The 26072-nt window shown below is 40.4% G+C and overlaps 2 protein-coding genes across 5 annotated transcripts in view; one reads left to right on the top strand and one right to left on the bottom strand.

Annotated features, from left to right (window-relative positions):
• ikbkb (inhibitor of nuclear factor kappa B kinase subunit beta) overlaps window positions 1-9736 on the bottom strand; it is a 20993-nt gene extending 11257 nt beyond the window's left edge. The window contains exons 1-7 of the mRNA XM_081707419.1: window positions 9330-9736; window positions 8718-8858; window positions 6643-6737; window positions 2030-2147; window positions 1558-1627; window positions 229-317; window positions 1-80 (exon numbers count right to left, since the gene is read on the bottom strand). The exon at window positions 1-80 is cut by the window's left edge and continues 10 nt beyond it. Coding sequence (XP_081563545.1) covers window positions 1-80; window positions 229-317; window positions 1558-1627; window positions 2030-2147; window positions 6643-6737; window positions 8718-8822 — 557 coding nt within the window. The 5' untranslated portion in view covers window positions 8823-8858; window positions 9330-9736. The remainder of the gene's footprint in view (window positions 81-228; window positions 318-1557; window positions 1628-2029; window positions 2148-6642; window positions 6738-8717; window positions 8859-9329) is intronic.
• Window positions 9737-14826: 5090 nt separating this feature from the next.
• On the top strand, window positions 14827-25884 carry plat (plasminogen activator, tissue). Of its 4 annotated transcripts, none has more exons than XM_027022178.3 (15): window positions 14827-14982; window positions 18245-18332; window positions 18450-18492; window positions 19128-19259; window positions 20740-20850; window positions 20986-21160; window positions 21248-21339; window positions 21490-21664; window positions 22508-22593; window positions 22933-22992; window positions 23090-23294; window positions 23544-23680; window positions 24085-24225; window positions 24342-24490; window positions 24604-25884. In XM_027022178.3, the coding sequence occupies exons 2-15, from the start codon at window positions 18270-18272 to the stop codon at window positions 24763-24765; spliced, it is 1731 nt and encodes a 576-aa protein (XP_026877979.2). In that variant the 5' UTR covers window positions 14827-14982; window positions 18245-18269; the 3' UTR covers window positions 24766-25884. The 4 variants fall into 4 exon arrangements, with proteins under 4 accessions (XP_026877979.2, XP_026877978.2, XP_081563944.1 ...); XM_027022177.3 differs by having other exon boundaries at window positions 14832-14986; XM_027022180.3 differs by lacking the exon at window positions 14827-14982 and adding an exon at window positions 15066-15364.
• Window positions 25885-26072: the final 188 nt, after the last annotated feature.

Below are 26072 nucleotides of genomic sequence, written 5' to 3'. Positions count from 1 at the left end.
AGGGTCCCTACAAAAGATGTGCAGAGGCTGCTCTGGTCCAGCTCCTTAGCATAGCCCAAATCAATGATCTTATGTATCAACTAGAAGTGCAGGAAATTTCCGTAGTTAGAGAAAAGAATCAACTGAACCTATAAAATATTATGCAGTCCAGTAAATGCACAGAATGTTTGACAAAGGTAGGGATGGGGGCAACTAAGAGCATACAAACACACCCCTCCATGCACTCACCCGTTTCTCTCCCTGCTGGAGCACAATGTTCTCTGGTTTAAGATCCCTGTGTATGATCTTCTTCTTATGGAGGTAAGTGAGTGCAGAGGCTAAAAAGGAAGTCATTTAATGACTCATCTGTACAGGGACAAACCTCCCAAACAAGAACGGTTAATAAAATGGCTTCATCTTTCAACAGGAAACCCATTAAGAGCAAAACCTTCTTTTCGAGGTTGACATTTATCAAAATGTTTACTTGAGTGGTTCATTTTCTTAATGTGCTCGATGTGGTTGCAATAATGCATGACATCAACCCTGTTATCTCACTGAACATGAGGTTCACCTAAATGATCTGATTTGGTAATGGAAACAAAACCGTTACGTGGCCAGTGCTGGAATAACACTTTTGTCATTTATACGTCATAGTAGATTTATTTTATAGAAGCTTTCTGATAGTGGTGGAGCCACACAAGCCCATAAAAGTTCTGACTTCCTTTTAAAACCATGGCAACCTGATTACATTATTGAAATATAAAATAGAATGTCCATTAAGCTATTGTTTAATTTCCCGAAATCTGCTCACACAAATTCAGTGGAACCAGCCACACATCAGTTTGTTCACACTTCATGATTAGGAGGGAAGGAAACAACATGAGATGTGAGGTCATAAGAGATGACTAATATAAGGTACGGTGTGCTACTATACCATGCACAACATGTCTGATGTGCAGAATGTAATACCCCTCAAGGCACATTAATTCTGTATTGCACTGTTTGTCTGTGTGCGTGCACTGTTTGTCTGGGGTTTGTGCATGAATGTGGGGGTCTGTATATATGGGGGTGTGTGTGTGTGCGTGTGTGTGTGCGTGTGTGAGTCGGGGGGGGGGGGGGTAAAATTAACAATTAACAGTGGCCACAACTCTGATGTCATACTCATAATGGATAAGCCATTCACTCAACCTAGCGGAAGAGTGTTGAGTTGTGTGTGTGTGTTCATGTGCATGTGTGGACTGAACTGACAGTAAATGGAGTCATATGCCACACCCTTAAGCTGCATCCTTTTTGAAGTAATCAGTTTCTCCAGGATGCTAGCAGCAAAGCAGATCATGCATGAGTAAGTGTGTGTGTGTGTGTGCGCGTGTGTGTATATGTGTATGTGTGTGTGTGCGTGTGTATGTGTGTGTGCGTGTTTGTATGTGTGTGTGTGTGTTTGTATGTGTGTGTGTGTGCGTGTTTGTATGTGTGTGTGCGTGTGTTTGTATGTGTGTGTGCGTGCGTGTTTGTATGTGTGTGTGCGTGTTCGTATGTGTGTGTGCGTGTGTGTGTGTGTGTGTGTGTGTGTTAACCCACATATATCTCTCAGCAGGATCAGAACAGAGCCTTCTCTCATTCCACAGCAGTTCTCCAGCAGGTTGAGATACTTCCCATGCAGAAAACAGAGATAACACATATGATTAGTCTCACACACACACGCACACACACACACACGCACGCACACACACTCACACAAGCACATGCACACACGCACACACACACACACGCACGCACACACACTCACACAAGCACATGCACACACGCACACACACACACACACACACACACACACACACGCGCACACACTCACACAAGCACATGCACACACGCACACACGCACGCACACACACTCACACAAGCACATGCACACACGCACACACACACACACGCACGCACACACACTCACACACACACACACACACGCACGCACACACACTCACACAAGCACATGCACACACGCACATACGTCACGCCACAAAAACTTCACATGCATTTCACATTGCGGTACCTTGCGGATGTCTCCCCCTTGACAGTACTCCATGGCCAGCAGCGGCAGGTCATTAGTGGCTAATTTCTGCAGTTCCTCAGGTACCTCCCTTGCTGCCACCACATTGACATGATTCAACCTGACAAGGGAATGCATCAATTTATATGTAATTTTGAGTGCACGTAACTATCACACTTGGACGTCACACACACCTGATAAGTATTAAAGTAACTGATGTACGGAACAATGCCAGCAGCTCTTATCAAAAGCTAGGACTATTAACCATTAGATCATTGACTCGTGATGAATGAAAACATCATGGTTGCCTCCCTTCCTCACATTGGCTCTGTACCTATTTTACTCAAACTAGCAATTATAAAACCATTAATCCAGAAAGCTAGCCCTGACCAATGTTGGCTATCAAACTATAGGCCGATTTCAAACCTTCCCTTTCTTTCTTAGATCCTAGAAGAAAACTGTATCTTGTAGCTAATCTTATACTTGCATCAGGCTTCCAATCATGGCCATAACTGCTTATATTGCTTGATCTCAGTGCAAAATTTCATACTATAGATCACAACATTTAGAAATACCATCATGACACGACACAGAAAGCTAGCCCATGCGTTTAACACTTTCAGATTGGACTGCGGTAATGCCTCACTATCTGGCTGTACAGCAAGTACCTAAACAAGCTCCAGTTGGTTCAAAATACAGCAGAGTTCTTACTACAAACAGAAAGTTTGATCATATTAAATCTATACTAGCTACACTGCATTGGCTCCCAGTAAAATTTCATACCGATTATAAAATATTTCTAATGCTCTACAAAGCAATAAATGTCTTACGCCACAGCACCTTAGCAAATATTTACTCCACAGTACTGTAGCGAACTCATGGTCTATTATCATTCACCACGTATGCTTCGATCAAAATACACTTTTTACATTTTTATTAGTACCTAGAATAAGTAACTCTACCCCAGGTTTTAATATAAGATATGGAATAATCTTCCTGTCAATGTTCAGGGTTCAGACAGTCTCAATATTTAAGGCTAAGTTGCACACCTATTTGTTTAGTCAAGCTGTCACGGTTAGTTCCTCCCAGCTTCCATGTGCCATGTTTTCTCTGTCTTGTGTATTTTAGTTCCATTCCGTAGTTTCGTTTTCTCCACCCTTTGTTTGAGTTTCCACACCTGTCCCTTGTTTCTAGTCTTGTTAATTTCATGCATTTGAACCGTGTCCTGTTCCCTGTGTATTGGCTGTTCATTGTTAGGTTCATTGTATTTGAATTGCATGCGACTGTGTGGAATATATTGAATGTTTGAATATATTTGATGTTTTTACAAGCCTGTAAATTTGTAATCTGTGTCTCTTACTTTGAATGTTTATTCTAACCTTCCTGTTTCTCAGCCTTTGTTATAGCCTGCTTCCCCTGTTTGCCTTTGTGTGTTTTTGTTTTGTCATGTATTCTCATAATCTCCATATTGGCTGTATGATCCTGGACAGTTATAGCGACACTGATTTTGGATTAGCCCGTAACAAATCTCGCTCTTCTCCGCACATGCATCCACCTCCTTACCGCTCACCGTTACACAAGAATTTTGTTAAATACCTCTCATCTTAGGTAAAGGTGTAGATCTAGAGGTCCACAGACATTGGGTTTTATGATGCTGTCACTTCTTCTCTCTTTTGTCACTCAAGTTTGTTGACTGAGAGTGGCAGAGTGCTGATGTTCCAGGGTGCCCTCACGCTCGCGTTTCCTTCTGGCGCTTTCCATTTAGCTATACTACCATAGCTAAATCTAATTGGACACAATTACTCTCATGGAAACTAAACTAGGACTTTTAGGAACCCAGAATAGACTTATATTGTTTGTTGTTGTTACTTATTTGGTTCTTTATTGGTTATTTTGTTCCTATTTTGTGGTGGCCGGTGTCAACCAGAAAAGGATGGGCTCCCTCTTTGAGGCTTGGTTCCTCTCAAAGTTTCTTCCTTCTGCCCTTAGGCAGTTTTTGCCACTGTCGCCTTTGGCTTGGTTACTGGGAGACTGGACACTGATATATTAAAACTGTTTTGTGTAAAAAGAGCTATATAAATTTCACTTTGATTTTCACACACACACACACACACACACACACACGGCCTTAGATCAACTTCCCATAAAACGGAATACACAAATGTGTTCCAACCCTGCCCTGTAATGGGAATATTCAGCAAGAACAAAGCCTACCAAAGTTATCATCAGTACAACTAAATCCCTCATAGTGTATGACAAAGAGCACACCTCTGAAATAATTACTGAATTAACCATAGTTAGGCATCTGATGAGCATTCATTAAATGATGTTTAACTCTTTTCAACCTCATGCATGCTCAACATGTCATCAGCTTATATATCCTGGGTTCAACCTGAACTCCCGGAGCAACTAAAACGCAAGATCAGGACAGCAGCAGAGTAAATCACTCGCACGGTTGGGCCAGTTAATGTCGGGGTGAGGGCGCAATTTGTTAACAATGTAAGTGCAGCCAAACTCAGTTTGCTTAAATACTTAACCTCTCTTTTCCATTCGCACTTCCAGTCAAAACTAACAAATAATATAATCTGTAGAGAGATAATGTCCAGTACCACAGAAAGAGGTGAACTATTCACCTTGTTCATGTTTGAGGTACTTTCTCAGTTTTCCCCAAAGGTTTAATTCACCACAGTAATACTACCACACGTCATTACAAACTGTGTATTTTAACAAGGATTATGAGTAAGAATGCCTGGTTTGAGGTTATCTCAAAAATGGTTTGAGATGACTCCCCCATAGAGACGTCTGACGCAGAGAGCAGTCCGCATCCCAGACCTGTTATTACCCTGTCAGTAAAGTATGAATACATCAGGTGTCATGACCACAACTGAAAGTTCTTTTCTACACAGTCAAATAATTGTTTTTTGGTTATTTACATTTACATATTCAATTACATTTATAACCTATTTATTGTTTGGTTGTTTTGAATTATTTTAATGTCTCGTTTGTATGCAATTCTGAATGTTAGCTTGCTTCTTGTTTTCCATGGTTCATTAGACCAAATAAATGCCTATATTTAAATTAACTTTAATCTCATTGGGGAGGTGTGAAGCCAGCCTGGTATTTTTTATTGAATAACAATAAATTAATTTTTATTTTTCCTGAGGGACCTGGTTTTTTTCCAGCTCAGGACTGTTTGGATGAGTGTTTTACCTTTACATAAAAGAAACATGTTTGTGTTTTTCTTATAAAATAACCACTTTGGGAGTGGACCTAAAAATGTATGTATCTAAAGTGAGTGTTTGTGTGCTAGGGAATAGCTCTGGCTTATTCAAAAATAGTGTGTGAGACTGTGTGTGAGTTTTGTGGCTTGGCTCTATGCTTGCATTTGGAGAGTGGGAGTAGACTTTAGGTTTGTGGCTTAAACCAAGTCTGGGGGTAAATTGTGACCTTAAGTACAAAGTACAAAATACCTCTTACCCAATGACTCTCTCTCTTCACTACCACATATACATGCAAACACACAAACTGACATACACCACTGTAAATGGTAAAAACCTACTCAATTTACCAAGAAAGCAATCACAAACCCAGTTTGCTATGCTAGAACTATAAAAACTGCTTTCTTACACACACACAGACCATAACCACTAGTGATATCTAAAAAACAATGTTAAGCAATCAAGCAAAGATAAAGTTAAATAATTAAGCCTTTGATTTATTGAAGTGAAAGAATTAACTAAATAAAACCAAATAATCTAACCTGGACAATTGGACTGAAGGGGAATTAATAAAATGTATACATATAGATGGGCCCGCATTTTTTTTGTGTTCCTTGTTCAAAAGTTGAAGGAGTTAAAAGAATTTGAAGAATGTAGTAAACATCATGGACAACATAGTAAAAAGACAAGGGCAATTAAACAGTAATGTATTCGGCCTATATATTTTCTCTAGGGTGGTTTATTACTTATGAAGTAGGTTGCTTTTCTAAAGAAGTGACCTTGCTATAATGTTGATCCTGGTTACAGGCTTATATAGGAGTGTTTTCCAAACTTTCCAACCAGCTTTTCTGGGTTGGTTTTACCATACTTTTATTGTTATAAATCTGCTCCTCTTTTTTTTTTACTATATTTTCAGTGTCATAAATATCCTCGTCTTTGTCTCTTTAGGCTCCACTCCTAAAACACATGTATAAATAGCTGCACAACAATGGACGTTTGGGCTCTGCGGAACTCATAGAGCTGTAGTAAACATAGGAAAACATGAGATAGGTTTAAAGTTTGGCCTTCGGCCTTAAGTGACCAAGGAACGGAAAAAGACGAACTGTGCCTGTACACTATATCATCACATCTTCCTCCAAAGACTGTCACAAAGCATTGGGAGATTGGTCCCCAATATTTAAATGTTAAGGCCTGAAATAACTTGCAGGCCAAAATGGTGCCAAATTCAATACCTGCTGCAACTTACTAGGATCCACAAGATACTGTCACCAACTTAAAGAGCAATGTTATGTGTAATTTTATCCTTCTGTGGTTTCCAATGGTGCTATTGCTTCTAAACTGCTTGTGGCTGGTGTATGGCAATAAGGCTGATATGAGAAAGAGTAAACAAGTTCTGACCTCTTCATTATCTGGATCTCCAAACACCATCTCTCCTTATTTTTGGAGCTCAGCTCCTGACGGCACTGCTTTATAGCTATCTGGTCACTGGTGTCCTGCGGAAGCAAGTAAGCACACATGCAGAGCACATAAGAGAACATAAGGATATAAACTTTTTACCAAGTATACAAGAACCATTGAAAAATATTATGGTTCATATATTCTGAGTACAATTGGAGTACAGTGATTATAGTTGTTACAACTCATTCTGAGGCCTTGACCAAGATGACAAAGGACATCCATTGCTGACTCAGGAAATACATTTTATGAGTGGACATGTAACCAAATATTATGAACTGCAAAATTCCATTACTGTGAGACTCGTAGGGATGGCTTGACTTTTTTACTCAATCTGACATGTTTGCTTTACCTGTTTACATGACAATTCTGTAGCCATTTGCTGTTTGGTCATTTTCCAAAAGAAACAAATAAAAAAATTGTTTTATTGCAGAAATGACTAATTTTCTCATAATCATACAAGGACTAATTATGGAATAACAAAGGAGAAATATAGTGCACCTTAATCTTTGTATTGGAAAATCAATTCAATTGAATACCAACTGCATATCTTTTCTATATATATTTAATTAGCCAGAAACTGTTATATCTTCAAAGTGATAGATGCATAATGAATGATTATAATTCTAGGAGTTTGACAGAAACTTACATTACATTGCCCTATGCCATGCTAACTGCCCTTTTGTATCTTTTGTAATTGCCCACATGAGGCATTATGAATCAAAAGATTCTAAGAAATTCTGAGAGAAATTAATTCTGTTGCCTGATTAATTCTGTTGTTTTGATTAACTACCTGAGGGTGAATGGGATCTGTAATCTGCTTGACAACTTGGACTCAAGGTCACCATGAAAAGCCCATTTGTTCAACATAGCTCGTGTGATCCCACTTCTGAGATATTTTCTCCAACGCCCTCACTGGACGCAGTATCATCACTGGCTGACACATCTGAGGAAGAGTGTGCCACTGGATGTTCATTTTTTCACGCATCCTGTACCTTGCTATTTCTAGCTCTCATTGTACTCCATGGATCTGACTTTTGTAATATGGGTATCAGACTGTATGGGTGCGGATGTCCGTTTCCTAGAATAATGGGTAAAATACTAGATCTCATTTTATATTGTATATTGTAGAGATTCAATAGTGGGAATGTGAAGGGGAGTTAAACAGGTGGGGTGGGTTGCTACATTTACGATAAACTAGGACACAAAACTATAATTAAACAACTGAGTAACTAAGTAAGCTGAGTTGAGCTACACACCTTCACATCTCATACTCACTTTAATTGAAAACATTTGCAGTAAATACGTTGCATGAGTTTGTGTTATCGATCCATTAATTTTTCATCAGAGGCCAGTTTCTGACAACATGATTACGTTTAGCTGGACAGTATTTGGTAGCAGACCAGTCTCAATCCAGGCGTGTCCAAATAATACAAATAGACAGATCTCTTGCCGAGCATCAGATGTGTTTAGAAGTTTCTGCCTAGCTCAGGATGTGTTCATTAACATTCAGTGTGTTCATTAACATTCACTTTTCCTCAAACCTGTAAGACAGTTATCACAGCCATGGTCCTGAGATCAAAATCTCACCAGTGACAAAATAAATTAATGTAGTTGATCAACTGTGCATGCCAAATGATAGCCAGTCTATAACTGAACACCTATAAACTGCACCTGTAATACAGGTGTGCCTCTTAGCTAAAGTGAGTGATGAGCGTATGTGTGAGGTGGGCGGTTTTTATAAAGTGTAGTTTTTATCATAAGCATCTTGCCATTCAAAAGATCGCACAAACTGTAAATTCATTGGTCGAGCCTAACCAGCGCCTTTTCAAATAAGGGGGATGCAAAACACTGATATTACATGCTGTTTTGTGTACATTGCCCAAGTTAGCCCAGACTAGATTTTTTGGCTTAATCAAAAGCTTCACCAAGAAAGCTAAGGTTAGAAGTAGATATCTAATGCCATTTTCTGTTTTTGTATGTGCAAAAACCAAGCAAACAAACAAAGTAATGCACACCTTGTTCTGCCACCGGGTAACATTCCCAAATCCCCCAGTTCCGAGTCTCTCCTTTAGTTCCCATGGGCCACAGTTTTGGGGCTGCATAGGAGGAGCGCGGCTCATAGTGAGCGGCTTTCAAGTTCCGGACGCACTAAGGGTCTGGAAATAAGTCGACAGAAATATAAAGAACTGCCATCAACTGGTTACGTGTAAAACAACAACAACAACAAAAACAAACAATCAACCATAAACACAAACACTGGGCTAAACATCAGGCTAGATTTGTGTTATTTTCCTATGGCGCAAGCTGTCCTTTTATTTCTGTGAACGTCACTGGACGTCCACGGGGATCTTAAAAGGGTTTTTGTTTAAGCGTATATATTTTTTAATGTTATTCGTCACTTTCGTTTATGGTTCAACGGATCCGTAAAAAAAAAATAATAAAAAATAAATAAATTTTATATATATATATATATATATATATATATATATATATATATATATATATATATATATATATATATATATATATATATATATAGTGTGTCTACTCTTAGGTTAGTTAGTCATCTGAAGTTTCTCGATATAGACTTTCTGAATGCCAACAAAGCAGTAAAGTGGGCACTTTACCTTTTAAAATTGAATCGCTTCTCTTCACGGCAATCTTTTTACACGCATATGACTAGGATATTATATTCTCAAGGCATTACCCTTTTCATTTAATCAGCATACTGTTTTTTAAAATATCACTAAAGTGTTAGAGAAGACATTACACATGAGCGATGTTTATCCACGACTGCACCACTTCCTGAAACGTTTGCTGTGATAAGTGAAAAGTCACTTCCCGTAACTCTTGAAGTGCACCCACGGCAGTGCTCAGGTTCTAGGCTACGATACAGCAGGCCGTGACAAGCATATTTTCAGTCAATAGGCATATGTAGTGTAAAGGATAGGTACATTTTAAAAACTACAGCTGTTCTCGATTTGCGACAACTCACTGGCTTATTAAAGCGGCAGTCTGTAAGGTTTAGAAGACAGCGGACATGAAACTATGAACTATCAGACCCCTCCCCCTTCCTCTCCGAGGCGTTCCTGTCCCGCCCCTAAATCCCCGCACCGCGGCAATATCTGTTCGGCTACCTTATTTACGTAATTAGATGTTTGCTTGATAACAGAAGCTGTCAGGGATACTGCTAAATAAACGACTTATGAAAACCTTTAGCTGTGGCAGCAGGCGGGCTTCATAAATTACAGAAGTCAATACGGCTGCCTGGGCAATTCTCAGATATTTTCTTGGACTTAGACATTTTTAAAGCTGCTTTGTGATAACATCTGTTGTAAAAAGCACTACATAAATACATTTTGGTTTGATTTTGATATCAGTAACATTTAAATAAAATGCTAACCAGTGGCCTAAGAATTGGAAATAATCTAATGTTATAATATTAGTCTGACTACAACAGAGAAAAATGAGAAAAGTGCTATGGAGTGGTAATGTAACCATTCCCATCTTAGTTTTGTGGTTAATTTTAAAACAAACAAACAAACAAAAAACTATTAAGTGAGCTGAGTAATTTGACTGCACTTCATAACATTAACTAAACTACCAAGTGAGCAGAATATAGGCTAACGATGTGTCGGCCCCATCAAGCACCTTTGACGGATGCGAAAATGCGATGAAAATGTGATGAATGCCAATGAAAATGCAAAAATGGCACAGCACATGATGGGTGAACTTTATAGACGTTATGTGTCTGTCCAGTCAGGACATGTTTACAGTATGCATGATTAGTAGCTATGTTCGAAGCCATTCCATTTTCAAACGTTTCTGTGTAGCATGGAGGGAAATACATACTATTGCAATATCAGGATTCTCTGCCCCTTCTGATCCATCCCTGCCAAATTATATGGACTCAGATCAAAGCAAATAAAGCCTGGAGAAAAGTTGCAGGGATTGATAGTGTCTCCTGTGGGTTTTGAAAAGTATTAATCTTCAGCGGACAGCTGAAGAGGATGCATTCATGCACGTCTGTCGTTGTGCCGGGCCAATGTAAATGCACCGTCAGAGTATGCGCCTGCACATGCAGTGATTGACAGCCAGACATGCCTCCTGTCTCTGGTTGCTTGTTTGATTCTGGCATGGTGGATTCGTGCATTGGGAGGATGAGGTGGAGCCAATCACTGTGTTTTCACAGATTGTCTCATGTACTACTGCCAGGACATAGTGACAGTTTTAGTAAACATGACAAAACGTTATTCGAGTTACCTACTGTGGCTTTAAACAAGTATCATAATGTGTTAGATGTGGTGTTTAGGTTATATATATTGGATCATTGCATGCATAATTAATCACTGTTGTAAAATAAATAGGCTTATGTGGATTTTATTCACTTACAATAAAAAAACTATGTATTCTGAATTACATTGCTGATCAAGTAATTTGTCATTATGCTACTGTCTGATGAGATCCAAATAATAAGTGCTTATATCTAACAGGTTCATATGTGTATAATAAGTTATACATTTTTAAAATAATTTGGGACCTGAGTTGTAATCAGTAATGTTTACCCGACTGACTGTAGCATCTACTAATATCTTCAGAGAACAGTAGCATGGCAGCCTGGTTGATAGCCATAAAATAGTACTGCCTGTGCATGATTTTGTTATTTAGATGTTGAGCAATTTTTTTATGGAATGGTAAAGAATGATACAAAGAACACATAAAATATGATGTGGGACGAGGGAGTGAATAACAGAAATCTTCAGGCTTATAGGCCTTTTAAAAGCAATTTTTAAATTCTATTTTATTCTATTTTATTCTGTACCATTTATTAACTTTAAAACATGTCCCAATAAAAAATAATTATATTTTAACCAGGACCGGCAGTGAAATGCATGTGGTGAGTTTTAACTCTTTTTCTCATTTTAAATTATTAACCAGACAAGAAGACTGACAGTTTTAAAATGCTTAACTAGACTTTGTTGTTAGATGACGTTAATTCTGATGATCAAACTTATAGCGTTGATCATCAAATGCGTAATGTACAAATCCTCACAATACAAGGAACAATATCAGATAGAAGAGGAAATCACTAAGGTATGAATGTGTGGAAGTAGTTGATATATACATTGACAGATTCATAAGCTTCAGTTCCTTTCCTCATCACTCAGCAGGCACTGTTCTGCCCATGCGGCCATTTCCTTATGAGGTGGACAAATGCGTTTTTCCTGAGGTCACACCCTATGTGTGGACACAAATTTGCTGCCTGCTGTAGCCCAACACACCTCCACCCCAGCCAACTACTTCTTTATTGCGATTGATGGACGTTCTGGTACAGGATGGGTTTTTGGACACACACACACTGTTGAAAGCAGACTAGGACTTCTTTAAAACCGGACTAGACATTGATTGCTTATTTCTTAATTTTTCATATTATAATTTTTCTCTCTCTCTCTCTATTTATTCTGCTCCTTATTGTTTATACTGTTGCTAATGAAGTGCTCATGGTTGGCCAGAGGAGGATCCCCCCCCCCCCCACTTTGAGTCTTGGTTCCTCTCAAGGTTTCTTTCTGATGCTCTGGGTTCATATCTTGCTCAAAGGTCCAGTGAAAATGTTTTAATTTCATTATCATTACTCAATGATTGTCTATCATCATTTCCAGTCTGGTCTGAGTAGGGCATCCTGCGATTCTGTTCCCAGGTAAACACGACCTTTTGCACTTGAATTTTTATAGTCATATTGTTCGATTATTACAATAATCATAAAATCAGATTATGTAGGGTCTTTTTTTTTAAAATTCAGTTTGACTTTCTAAAGAAAACTGATTCTCAGTTATAACAATTTTATAACAGCAAAAGAGGCTTTCTCTTTCTTTTTTAGGGAGATGACTCCCAATTTGAAAATAAAAATAATTTAGCTGTCAGGCAGTAACGTCATTTCTCAAAGACAGTTAAATATTGCCTAACAAGTAGGCTAATGTAAACTATGCAGGTTTTTCTGACGTGTGTCTTTGTGGCTATTACATTGGCCTTCGTAATGACCTCTTTGAATTTTCCATTTGGTGAATGGATAAACAGTAAACAAATAAATCTTGATCAGAGGCTATGAAATGCACCACACAACACAATTTGGTACTTTCCACATTTGAGATGTGCATTTGGTCACTCATGCAGCACGACGGTGAAGAACAGAAAAATCAGCCCTGTGCTAGACCTTTGCGTATTGCTTGATCTGCGAATGACGGTGATCCTGAAGTGGTGTTCAGCTAAACTGCCGCTAACCACTTCGACTGTGTTTATGCCGCAGTTTCCTGTTAGGGTGTGCACCGTGCGTTCATATGGTGGAATTGCCAGTGTGTAACATTGTACAAAATGCAAACTGGCTTGAGTCACTGCACACTGACATGGTCATTCTGTATACACAATATTGTAAGGGTATATTTAGGTAATGTAATATATTACGCAATATAAGTCTTTACTTGGCAGGCCAATCACATTTTATATGTCATGTTGATCTTTTCATGTAATGCTTTTTTTCCTTTGAGTAGTCTTTCATATCTCATTCATTGGTTCATATAATTTATTTAAAAAATAAATTAATGGTTTCTCAATGTATTTTTTTACTTTAAAATTACATCAATATGCATTAAATGTCTGGCATATCAGGCCTAGTCTTCCATACTGAAAGCACCCTGATTACTTGTTGGAAATTAAATTTCTGTATTTATCCCTTCCAGCTACAAGCAGTAAGAACAGAGAAGTACAATTGGATAACATTACAATATATACCAGAGATATACATAAGAGCCAGAAAAGCTTTCAAAAGATTTTTGATTGAATTTCTATTTGGCCACAATGGGAGTCATCCACTTATACAGTAATGATACGTATTCTTTGAGCAGCTTAACTAACCCTTGAGAGGCTAAAAACATTCCAGCAGAGTGAGAAGTTACTGCTAACATGCATTTATGGAATATAAATCTCCAGAGCACTATGGTCCCATCCCTGCAGTGATAACATGGTGGCAGAAACTGTTAGCCAATGAATCAGTGTCAGAAAATGTGCTCTTAGTATCTTGCCTTAATTAGTTAATTAATTAAAATGGAGAGTAACTTTGAGTCAGTAAGGGGGATATATTATGGCACATATAAAAACTACCTGGATCAGCAGTGTTAAGTACTCTTTAAAACAATTCTGATGTTTAACAATAGTCCTGCTGGATTGAAGCTGCTCTTTAATGTCACACACATGGGAGGCTGCGACCTCTGTTTGGAGACAGCACTCATTAACTCCACACCCAGACCAAATGAGACCCCAAAGTGAAGTCCCATTGCCTCCAGTGCCAGCTGACTAAGAATAACCTTTGGAGAGACACATTTATCCTTTCCTGACTGGGTTTTTAGAGAGTTTAGGCATGGAAAGAAAATGTGATTCTACTCCGTGATGTGGTGCAGCACATAATGTTCAGCATCAATTAGCCACACAAACACACACACCCATACTCACCCACAATAACACCCATCCCTCACACACACACACACACACACACACACACACACACACACACACACACACACACACACACACACACAATAACTCCCATCCCTCACTCACACCCACAATAACCCCCATCCCTCACACACACACACACACACACACACACACACACACACACACACACACACACACACACACACAAAGCCACTAAGTGCACTGGGGGTTTAATGCCTGATGCGGAACAGAAATCCAAATCAACTTTCCTTTCCTTTGTTTTTTTGCTTTTTAAAAGCACTGCGATTTAGGATCACTTCTACTTGCTCCCCTCTTCGTAGAACCCGTCTAACAGAGCAAGACCAAGCAAGATAAAATGTGACGGTATTTTGACATGGATAAAAGAAATCGTAGCAGGTATTGCTGAGCCAGTGACGCCACAAATTCATATCTACAAATATGTTCTTATTTATTTGCTTATTTTAATTGAGGTATTTTAATCAAACTATACAACTTAAAACCGTACTACGATAATACATCACTTCTATCGGACCTATTTGATTCAGGAAACCTGACCGGAACCAAGGGCCCCCGGGACAGTTTCCAACTCCGCCCAGGACATATCATCATCGGCGCTGTAGGGTATTTACGTCCTCCCTTTCCGATCAGGACAGAGACTCAGATAAATAATCTGAGGTTCGTGGTAAGAACCCAGAGATACGAAGAAGTTCTGCAAGCGCGTACCTGTGGAATTTCATCCATTTGCCGCGGAAGGACGCAAAAGCGCAGCTGGTAGGTAAGGAGTCCCTAAAGTTGACCTTCCTCACGTTCCTTAATCTTGTGTATGTGACTTCATTTATCGTGTACTGCAGATCATTAACGACTGTACTATTTTAGTTTAGTTTATTATTTTATTATTTACAAAGGTGCTGTCGGCGCTTGTGATTTTTACAGCGTAAAGGTATTGATACCAGAGCGTACGTTATCAGCCACCGCGAAGCTGCGATACCGTTTGCTTACATGTGTGTACAAGCAGCAGGTCTGCAAAGATAACGGTGAGCTGTTCTGTAAAACTGCGTTCTTTAATAGCCAGCCGAGGGAGAAAATCCTTTTCGTCATTGTCTGCCCCGCTGCTAGCCGACTCTGCTTGCAATTTAAACTACAGCTGATGGAGGTATGGATTGAATGATATTCGTGTTCATGATAGATATGGGGGAACGTAACTGATTTTCAAATAGACTTTGCCTAAATTACTTTGAGTAGTTCATAGTGTTCACTTAGTTGATTGGCTGTCTCAGGGATTCTCAGCCTGCCTTCTGTCCTTTCTCTCTTTATGAATGTGTTTTTTTACTAGACACCAGCCTTTGTTATTTTAGCTATTGTTCAGCGTCGGCAGCGTGACGCGCACATCAGCCTCCGTGTGTGTGTATTAGTGTGTTATAAATGTAGTAGTGTGTAGTGTGATCTAAAAGCTTGCTTGCCCTAGTCAGCACATGTGTGGCATGTTCTAAACCCCTGCCCTTGTCTGTTGTTAATAGACTCACTCCCACTTGAGTGAGTGATTGCAGGTGTTTGGCTCGTCTCCTTCAAATCACATCCCCACTACATTGTCATTCTAGTTGATGCCATTAATGCATGTTGCCTTTAGAAAACCCAAGTCTTACCTCTGAGATTACTCAACCACCCAAACTGGGATTTCACAAACTGAAGTCCAAAAGCCAGTGTCCAAGACAAATTCCTTAAGAAATAGCAACATGCAAAAAAGAAGTGTGTGTGTGTGTGTGTGTGTGTGGGGGGGGGGGGGGGGGGGGGTGCGTGGGTGTGTATATCTGAGGTGTGTGTGTGTGTGTGTGTGTGTGTGTGTGTGTGTGTGTTTAAGTTCATGTTAGCGTTTTTTTCATTATGGAATAAATGGAGTTGACGTAAGCCTTCAAAGTAGGGCAAAGTAATACATTGTTTGTGTGGGTCCTCTCATGACTCTGCCAGATGAGTCAGCTCTCCTGCCTTACACATTTCTACACCTTCATCACTATTCACTGATGCCTCCTTTTTGTCTCTAGCTTGCTCCTCCTTTCCCTGTTGCACACTGTGTACAATGTAGTCAGTGTTCTGCTTATGGAGCCCCAGTAAAGACCAGCCTTGTGCACACATACAGCATGCATTATTGTGAGCTATCCTTAGATAATGACCGAAGCTTTAAACAGGAAATACATGCAGTGCTTGCAAGCATTGTATGCCTGTGTGTCATAGTTTCATGGTCACTCTTTTCTCTGTCTGAATGAGCATGAGAGGAAGAATGGAACCAAAAGGTGTGAGGTTACCTAGCAACGAGGTGATTTCTGGTTAAAAGACAACTCATTCCCTTGTTTGGTTTATAGTTAATAATTCTACTGTATTTAAAGCTTATGCTGTGTGTGTGTGTGTGTGTGTGTGTGTGTGGGTGGGTGTGGGTGCTTCCACCCTCATGTCAGATGTTAGCATATGTTTCCTGCAGAGCATGCTGCCCTTGAGTCCCACATCCTTTTCATTTACAGAAAATGTCACAGGATGGTAGTTTGTATATGTTTACCATGTGCACCCTTATGTGAATCACGCATCCGTGATCTACATGGTTGTAAAATTAATTAATATGCAAACTATGAAATTAATGCACAGTAATATGAGCTAAATATGTACAGAGAGAGTATGGGGATATGGAAGGTGAACACTTAACACCGAGCTTGTCCCAGGGGTGGAAGGGAAACTTGGGGTTGTCACCCCCAAGCTGAAGAAGTGGCTCCAGTAGATCCGAGGAATGACATCGGTCTCAGTTAAGAAGAGTGTTGTCTTAGAGACTGCAAAAACGCTGTGTGGCACCCATGGTCTCCACGCCTCTGGCAGAAGGCACATAGGAAAAAGCCTCAACTTATCAATGTTTCCAGTGGAGAGGCATAAGGAGAAAAGGAATAGCACTTTAGCACTTTAAGAGTTTAACATTACACGGAACGGCTGTTTCGTGCAGCAGCTGAGGCCATTTGAAAGGGGCTGGCATTTAGCATGGTGGTCAGACGCCTTGTACATGGCCAGGGCTGCTGGAGTGAGATTAGTTATGTGCCTTCTCTGCTGTGTAAGCACCCACCCACTCAGTAAGCCAGAACTCTGCTGCTCATTATCACATGTCCAGCAATCACACTAACCAGACATATATCCACCCTCACACTCAGACACACACACACACACACACACACACACACACACACACACACACACACACACACACAAGCATGCACGCACACATGCACATGCACCAATATGCATGCACACACACACACACACACACACACACACACACACACACACACACACACACACACACACACACACACATTCATTTGCTATAAGACACAGGTTATGCTTGTATGATTCCATTTGTACTGTAAAAGATACCACAAATGGACTCCAAGTGTGGAATGGTGTGTGTGTGTCTGTGTGTGTGTATGTGTGTGTGTGTGTGTGTGTATAACACATGGACATGTGTCTCCCAGATGTGGTCACCACTTGGATGTCTTTTATTTTCTTAACTGAGTCATTCTCTTGACCTGATTTCTTTACGGCACTCATGAATGTCAGGCTGAGGTGTCCCACTGCTCCGCATCTTTACTCTCAACTCTGGAGCTGTGCCGTTCTCCACTGCTTTTAAATATGTTTGGGGATGTTTAATGGATAGTAAGCATGCAGCTTACTGTAATTATTGTTTAATGGTTCTTTTATCATATTTGGCAGCACTGAGGATCAGATGGAGATGAAGAGGGGTTAGGCTAAACAATTTTGATGTGTGCTCATTTAGATTAGGTGTGGATCTGATTCAAATGCAAACAAGCAAGAGTCAGAAAACGATTTAATGGATGAATGCTCATAGTCAAGAAAATTGGCCACTTATAAATCAAATCTAGAAATACCCCAAAACTGGCATGCACGTACACACACACACACACACACACACACACACACACACCAACTGCAAAAACATGTGTTGATCTTTTGTAAAAGGTTGTTTTGTTTTTGTTTTTGTCAGTTCACCTGGAAGCCTGACTGGTATCATGAGTGCAATACCAAGAATATTGCTGTTGTTGCTTGCGCTAGGTTGCGCTGCAGCTGACACGGTAAGGCAGTGTGGACGTGCTCAGAAATATGCGTCACACAGAGTCTTAAAATAAGCCTTTTAAATAATAACATTAAAAGGGCAAACATGATAACATGTATCTATGTCTCATTCTCAGGGCCTGCTTCACAGGGAGAGGCGAGGAACACGTAACTACCGAGGTTTGTCACACTAGGACCTTTTGCAATTTAATCTCTCAACTCCTGATCTGACTGAACTGAGATGGCAAACAAATCTCAACATTTACAATTCATTCTTACATCGCACCTTATAACAACACCTTCATTCAATGAGACTGGATTTCTTCTGCATTGCTGCAGCTGCAAGTGGTATTCACTTTGTGTGAATAGTCCATTGAAACTGGGTTTATCATCGTGACCACTAGGTGGAGACAAACTACCTTAAACTGTACTCCAAGTGTGTCCAGTAAAGAGAAACACCACAGCCGCTTGCCAGTGAAAATAGCTTTTTAGTGACATCCTCCCAGCTCAGTCTACCCAGTTCAGTTCAACTAGCTCAGACCCAGACGCAACAAACTTTGTGCTTTATGTTTTTATTTGCTCCTGTGTTTCTCAGGCTGCCTCCCCCTTTGCTCGACTCAATTCTATGTCTTCATCTTTCTCCCATCCACAGACATCTGTTACTGTCATTGTCTCGGTCTGCGTAATTAGAAACAAACGGAGTCTTTGTCAAAGGCCGCTGTCGCATCATTGTGGTTTTGTGGGTTTGATTTCTTTTGACTGTCTTCTCTCTGTGACTGTCTGTCCTTGTGTATGTGTACTGGTGTGTGTGTCAGACCAATGTGTAGACACAGACTCGCCTGCCGCCAGAGAAACAGGGGACACCTGGCTGCGCTGGAGAGGCCAGAGAGTCGAGTATTGTCGCTGTTCCTTCAGAGGAACACGCTGCCACTACATACCTGTCACTAGTGAGTCTCCCACTCAAACACACACTGCAACAATCTGATTTTTTAAAATGGTTTTCCCCAGAACCCTATAATTGCATATTAAAAAAGTGTAAAAAGAGTATAGATGGAAAGATTGCATTCAGAATGCACTCTGGTAGAGGAGACTAAAAATGTAATGAAAGTCTAGTAGGGACTGCAGGATAGTAGAAATTTAGTAATTTATGTGATTTAGTACAGATTCGTCTTATTTATTACCAAAATATTACCAAAATACTTTTTATTGAAAGGCCTTTCATTGAGGCAATTAGAGAGGAACTTCAGAAAAAAACAGTTAGCATGTTAATTAGTTCTCATACGTTCATATTATAATAAAATATCCAATCCCGATGCACCATTTCACTGCTGATTTTAATGTTTTCCCTGTTAGCAACATACCTAATTCAGCACATGAGCATAGTAACAAGACCTTCATGAGTTAAATATAAAAACACAGACATGCCCTGGTTTTAAGAATCCAGATTCCCTTCCTGAGATTGACACTGCAACATCCCATTGGAGTATGAACATTTACAGAATTTATATAAATCCAACTGGATAGAAATGAACATACTAAAAGCTGTATGTGTTAGTGAAACACTGCTGCAACCTAAAGTTTGATCGACTTAAACATAAAACAGTTTTATTAGGGCAAAATAACATTTTGACGCCAGTAATAATCTGAGTTAATAATCTAATTACTGAGTGGCTGCTCTTAAAAATCTCTTAAATTGAAAAATTCAGATTACAAGTAAGTGTAATGCTAAAGTCACTTCTAAAAGTAAACTGAAATTTAAAGGTTTATTGTCTCTTTTCTAACTGCAGTGGTTTATATTGGCATGCATAAATAGAGTCATGCTGCATGTGTCATGCTTTTTGTTACTTTTATCAGCCTACTTACCAATATTAACTGCATATGTAAGTGCTTGTGTCCATTACAGTGGGTGTGAGGTTTGGGCCAGATACAAATATTTTGGAGCCCTACCTATTTTTACGACACCGAATGATGTCAAACATGTTCACACACATGAATCAAATCAGAAACTCCACCCTGTGGTTTAACCTCAAATACCCTGAATAAATGGACTACATTGCTCCTTAAGACAGGGCCCAAACTGAAGGAGGATGTGAGGGGGTGCAAGCCCCCCAGTAGTAAAAAGAGACAAAAAAAAATCACCCTTGTCAAAAGATGTTTATTATCAATATTATAATTCTAGTTATAAATGAGTTCTTCAAACCAAATCACGATTAGGGCAAAATGTTAACCTCCGTTTTGAATACAGACAGTAGGAGGTGATCTGACCTCTTTCCTCCCGTGCACAGTGGTGTGTTTGGTTCACTGTGTGCAGCCACTGCAGCTCAGATTCAGACAGAGACAAGATGTCTGTGGATACAAAATATATCATTCAAGTCTGATTTTCCCCCATCTCTCTCTTCACCTTTCTCCTAATCTCATGCTCTGTAGCATGTCATATGTCGAGGTGTTACAATGGAGGTACATGCAAGGAGGCAGTGTACTCCAAAGACTTCATCTGCCAGTGTCCACCAGGATTTACTGGACAGCAGTGTGAGATTAGTGAGTACACGTGCACACATGCACGCGCACACACTTGCACACACATGCACACAATTACATTCAGTCCCTGAATTGATACCCTTATATTTTAATGTTTCTCAGCCCACACCTACCTGTTACCTATTTTCCACTTAGATTTGAATGAGAAGTGCGTGACTGGGCAGGGGTCTAATTACCGTGGGACCTGGAGTATCTCCAGCTCAGGCGCAGAGTGCATAAACTGGAACTCAACATCCTTGAGAGGGAAAAAATTCACCACCAGGAAGGTGGAAGCTGGCACCCTGGGGCTGGGAAATCACAACTACTGCAGGTACACACCCGGCTACATAGGTGCATGGACACAGTACAACATTACAACACATCACTGCTGTTGCTGATGCTTCCTGTGTTTGTTTAGGAATCCAGACGGGGACTCCAAGCCATGGTGCTATGTTTATAAAAAGTCAGAAATTGCATGGGAGTTCTGTTCTGTGCCAAGCTGTGCAACAGGTGAGACATATATACCAATACATACAATCTTTATGCATGCCATTCCAGCAGAGACTCTCTGCCAGTTTAACTGCTCACTGTATAATCACAGCTATAGAATTATATAGAATTACACAGCTATAGAATTACACTGTGTTGTCTCTCCGTTAGCTCCTGCTTCCGAGTGTGTGCAAAGATCAGGTCAGACCTACAGAGGGACGCAGGCTGTCAGTAAGAGCGGTATGAAGTGTTTGCCGTGGGACTCAGCTGCTGTCTCTCGCAAGATGTACACAGCCTGGAGGCCCAATGCCAGAGAGCTGGGTCTTGGAAGCCACAACTTCTGCAGGTAATCACACAAACACATACACACACACACACACACACGTCCAGGTTTGTGGGGTTGTTTTATGTTGGTAGTAAAGACATTTGCTCCTCACAAGAATAACCACACAAGCTGAGATACTTTCAAGCAGAAGCTTTGGTTATACATTTATAGGAAAATCACACTCACATACACCGAACGGCCACTTTTTTAGAGTGTGTTGGACCTCCGTTGGCCTTCAGATTCGCGGCAATTTGTCATGGCATAGACTAGGAGTTGAAATCATTCTGCAGGAATCTCAGATCATGTGGACATGATAGCTTCTCACAGTTGCTGCAAATTAGATGGAGGTACTGACAAGCTCTGAATAGCCTGCTGTACCTCGTCCCAGAGATACTGCGTAGGATCAGGGTCTGGGGACTGTGAAGGCCAGGGAAGCAAGGAAAAGTTCATATTCATGTTCCTGGAACTATATGACCCTTATGACATGGTGCATTGTCCTGCTGAAAGTGTTCTTCGGCTACAGGGCAAACGGCTGTGGCCAGAAAACATTCCCAACACCTCCATCAGCCTGAACAGTTGACAGGAAGGACTCATCGATTCATGCTGCTTGTACCAAGTTCTGACTCTCCCATTATTATGTTGCAATAGAAATCTGGATTCATTTGATCATTGATGTTTTTCCACTGCTCTGATTGGTGCAGTCTTTTGCCAGCTGCAGTCTTCTCTTTCTGCTTCGTACTGGCTCCAGATAGTCTAGCACCAATGACCATCGTTCAAAGCACTTGATTTTCCCAATCTAATGTGAAACACACACACACACACACACAAACACACATAAAACTAATGTTTCCCTTTTCCTTTCAGGAACCCAGATGGTGATCTAGGTCCTTGGTGTCATATTTATAAAGGTTCCCAACTGACATGGGAACTCTGTAATATCACCAAATGCTGTAAGTTCATCCCATTTCTTTCCAGATTGATACAATGTTATGGTCCACTGGTCAGTCTGCTTTTTATGAGTCAAGCTATTAAATGACAGCCAGAGGTCATATTACACACTCCGTAATTTAATGATGACAATATGAAATTGGAGTGGGAGTTTCAGTATTGTTAATATCCTCTCAGACTAACTAAACAGATGTGGGTTTTTGGGTGTAAAGCTAAAACAAATATGCAGGCTAAGGAGTTTTGTTTGGATTCTGCTGTAACACTGGGCTGTATGTGTGTGTTTATTAGTGATACAGACAGTGTTATGTGTGTTTCTAACCAAGTATGCTTTTTTTCCTCAGCGAGGAGACCCACAATCACCACCCTTGGGCCAAGAGCCCCAATGACCACCACCAGCCGAGGTGAGACAAGACAGAGGGAAGAAATTCTGACTAATATCCTGTATCTCTAGATTTGAACTGATGTGTTGCTCTCTCTGTCTTCCTGTCTCTCTTTCAGGTTCGTGTGGTCAGCGTTCTGAAAGTCTCAGTGCTCTGCCCACGTTCAGGATCTGGGGTGGTCAGTTTAGTGACATCAAAGATCAGCCCTGGCAAGCTGCAGTCACTGTGTACTTTCCGCGCTCCAAGTCCCACAGCTTCCTGTGTGGAGGCGTCCTGATAGACTCCTGCTGGGTTCTCTCTGCGGCCCACTGCTTCAATGAGCAGTAAGTAGCCAGAACGGACTATATAAGTAGCGTAATTATATAAGTAGCGTAAAAGTATATGGAAATGCAGCCTGAATTTATGTGAAATTATACGAAGAAAGCTGTTCAAAATGTTGATAAACTGTACTCAACCAAATAATCCAAAGAATTTAAGAATATTTCTAACTGCAAGGATAAAACCCATCAAACTTGGGGCCATACAGACTAATGGATAGTGCTGTAACAGCTGTCCCGTGTTTATGGAATTAGGTTTACTGCTGAGCGTCTGAGAGTGGTCCTTGGCCGAACCTTCAGGCTCCAGAACTCCAGCAGTGAGCAGATCTTTGATGTGGAGAAATACTGGACCCATGAACAGTACAGTCATGAAGATTTTGACAATGACATCGGTGAGCCTACGCTAACGTGTACCACTGGGTGCTAGAGCTGTGAACAAGTTCTTTTGCACCTAGCTTAAAAAATGAGAAATTCTGAATCTGCACCAGTTAATATAATGTGAAATATGGCTTGGAACGTGAAGGCTTTTACATTTTAATAAAAGTGTGACAGCCTTTTATAAACAAATATTATTGTAACACATTTACTGAAGGCTTGCAGTGAATGTGGAAATGCTTTAGGTGAAGACACAAAAAGATGACCATCCTTGTTCAGACTTTGTTATAAAAGTATGTTTTCAAAAGAAAAGGCAGATGTAGAAAAGTAACATTATAATATCTATAACTGTACTCTTATATCATTTCAAATCATACTTTGAATCCTAATTTTGAATGCTAAATGTACTATTTTCCCATAGCCCTGTTAAGGCTGAAGAGTGAGAATGGCATATGCGCTGTGAATTCTCCAGAGGTGCTGCCTGCCTGCTTACCGGAACCTGGTCTGGTTCTTCCAGACTGGATGGAGTGTGAGATCTCAGGCTACGGCAAGCGGGAAGAGTGTAAGGGGCCTGCTCTTGCTGAACCATGCCCTCGAAGCCTTTCGTAAGATCAACAGAAAAGGAGGCTGCATTGGCAGACATTTTGCATGTGACGAGGTGCCTCTGTTTGTTCCCAGTCTCTCCATTCTATTCGGAGCGGGTCAAGCGTGGCTATGTGCGCCTGTGGCCTCAGGAGCGCTGTGTACCAGAGAAGCTGTCTGGACGCACCATTACAGCGAATATGCTATGTGCTGGAGACACGCGTGGCCTGGACGATGCCTGCAAGGTAGCTAAGCTGGCCCCCTTCTAATGCAGCCATGTGCTGCGTGTGTGATACGAGTGCGGTTGTGTTGTGTTCATGTTAACTGTGCTCTTTCTAATATCGTTCTTGTTTGATAGGGGGACTCAGGTGGCCCTCTGGTGTGTGAAAAAGGTGGCAGGATGACCCTGGTGGGTGTGATCAGTTGGGGCGATGGCTGTGGGAAGGAAGATACGCCAGGCGTGTACACCCGCGTCACCAAATACATCACCTGGGTTTCCAGAAAAATGAGGCTGAGCTAAGGAGCGACTCTGCGAGCCCATGGGCTAAGGGGGGTGGAGCCGGAATTCACTCCATGCCACAGACAATAACACAGCTGCACAGATGGGTATCAGACAACAAACACAGGGTGCTAATTGATTCCACGGAGGTGTAACGTGGGTGCTAGAAGATCCCTGGAGGAGAAGATCCCTGGAGGAGAGCGCAGAGCCATGGTGCTACGCAAAATGCCTCAGTGCCTCCCAGTTTGAAACTCCCCATTTGCAGTTGGTGACAGTTAAAATTTAGAGGCTCAGTCTGAACTAGTGTCATATAACCACCGCACTTTACAGCACCAAATTGGCCTTTGTTCTCAGAAAATAGAATAATTCAGCCTTTAATCACGACCTCTGACCTTGCCATGCATACTCAGTGTTTGTTAAGCACAATCGGAGTGTGATGCATTAGTGCAGAGTGATACACAGCATTTTCATATTTTAATATTTATTAGGTTAACATATCTTAATAATAATAATAATAATAATAATTCATATACAGGTATTCTGTATGGGTGGAGTGATTTGTTTCAGAGCATATGAGTATTTGTTTTTAGTTACTTATCCAGAATGACCTAAGCACTTCCAGTCTGATTCATTTTGTTACATTTTTTAAAACATTAAAAATCTGCTGGATCAGAGATGAAGAAAAAAAACATTCATAGTTTTCATTTTCTGGTCTGTTCAATATTTTCAACTTTTCTTCTGTTTTATATTTGTATAAATATTTTATATAAATTATGCACTTTGTTCTTTGTAGTGAACTATGTTCAGAGAATTGTGACTGCCACACTTAATACTGTTGAGAGAACCTAATTGTGGTGCATTTGTGTTGATTAAGGGGTTTTATATGACACAATTTTTAACCTGGCAGGTTATATGGATTCAACCTTTTATATGGATTCAACTTTTTATATGGATTCAAATTTTTAGGAATCTTGCAGCAGCATTAGACAAGATGATTATTGGCCTAATTTTGGCTAATTTTACTCTACTTTTCTGTAGTGGCTAATGATGTTGTACCCTGCGTAAATGGAATGGCTTGTTGATGTATGCTTTTTTACTTTGTTTTTTCAATTTTTGAATAAAACTTTTTTTAATGAAATAGAGCCTGTCCTACCCTTCTTTATTAAGCACGCATATTATAATAAATAATCTGGTGTCCAACGCAGACTTAGGCTAAGGGAGGCAGAGGTAGAGAGGAAGAGGCAGAGTGGAGAGGAACATGTGAGGACTCCCAGAATACCATGCAACTCTGCAGAACTTTGTTATGTTGAATTCATTAGCAACTGGCA

Source organism: Electrophorus electricus, chromosome 25 (assembly GCF_041902795.1).
Source record: "Electrophorus electricus isolate QZ-2024a chromosome 25, ASM4190279v1, whole genome shotgun sequence".
NCBI classification, from domain to species: Eukaryota; Metazoa; Chordata; class Actinopteri; order Gymnotiformes; family Gymnotidae; genus Electrophorus; species Electrophorus electricus.
This window is presented reverse-complemented; position numbering and strand designations above follow the sequence as displayed.

Coding starts and splice junctions, on each gene's coding strand:
- plat (XM_027022178.3), top strand. CDS start 18,270: ATGAGTGCAATACCAAGAATATTGCTGTTGTTGCTTGCGCTAGGTTGC. Junction 18,493..19,127: donor AGGAACACGTAACTACCGAG/GTTTGTCACACT, acceptor TGTGTGTGTCAG/ACCAATGTGTAGACACAGAC. Junction 24,491..24,603: donor GCCTGGACGATGCCTGCAAG/GTAGCTAAGCTG, acceptor CTTGTTTGATAG/GGGGACTCAGGTGGCCCTCT.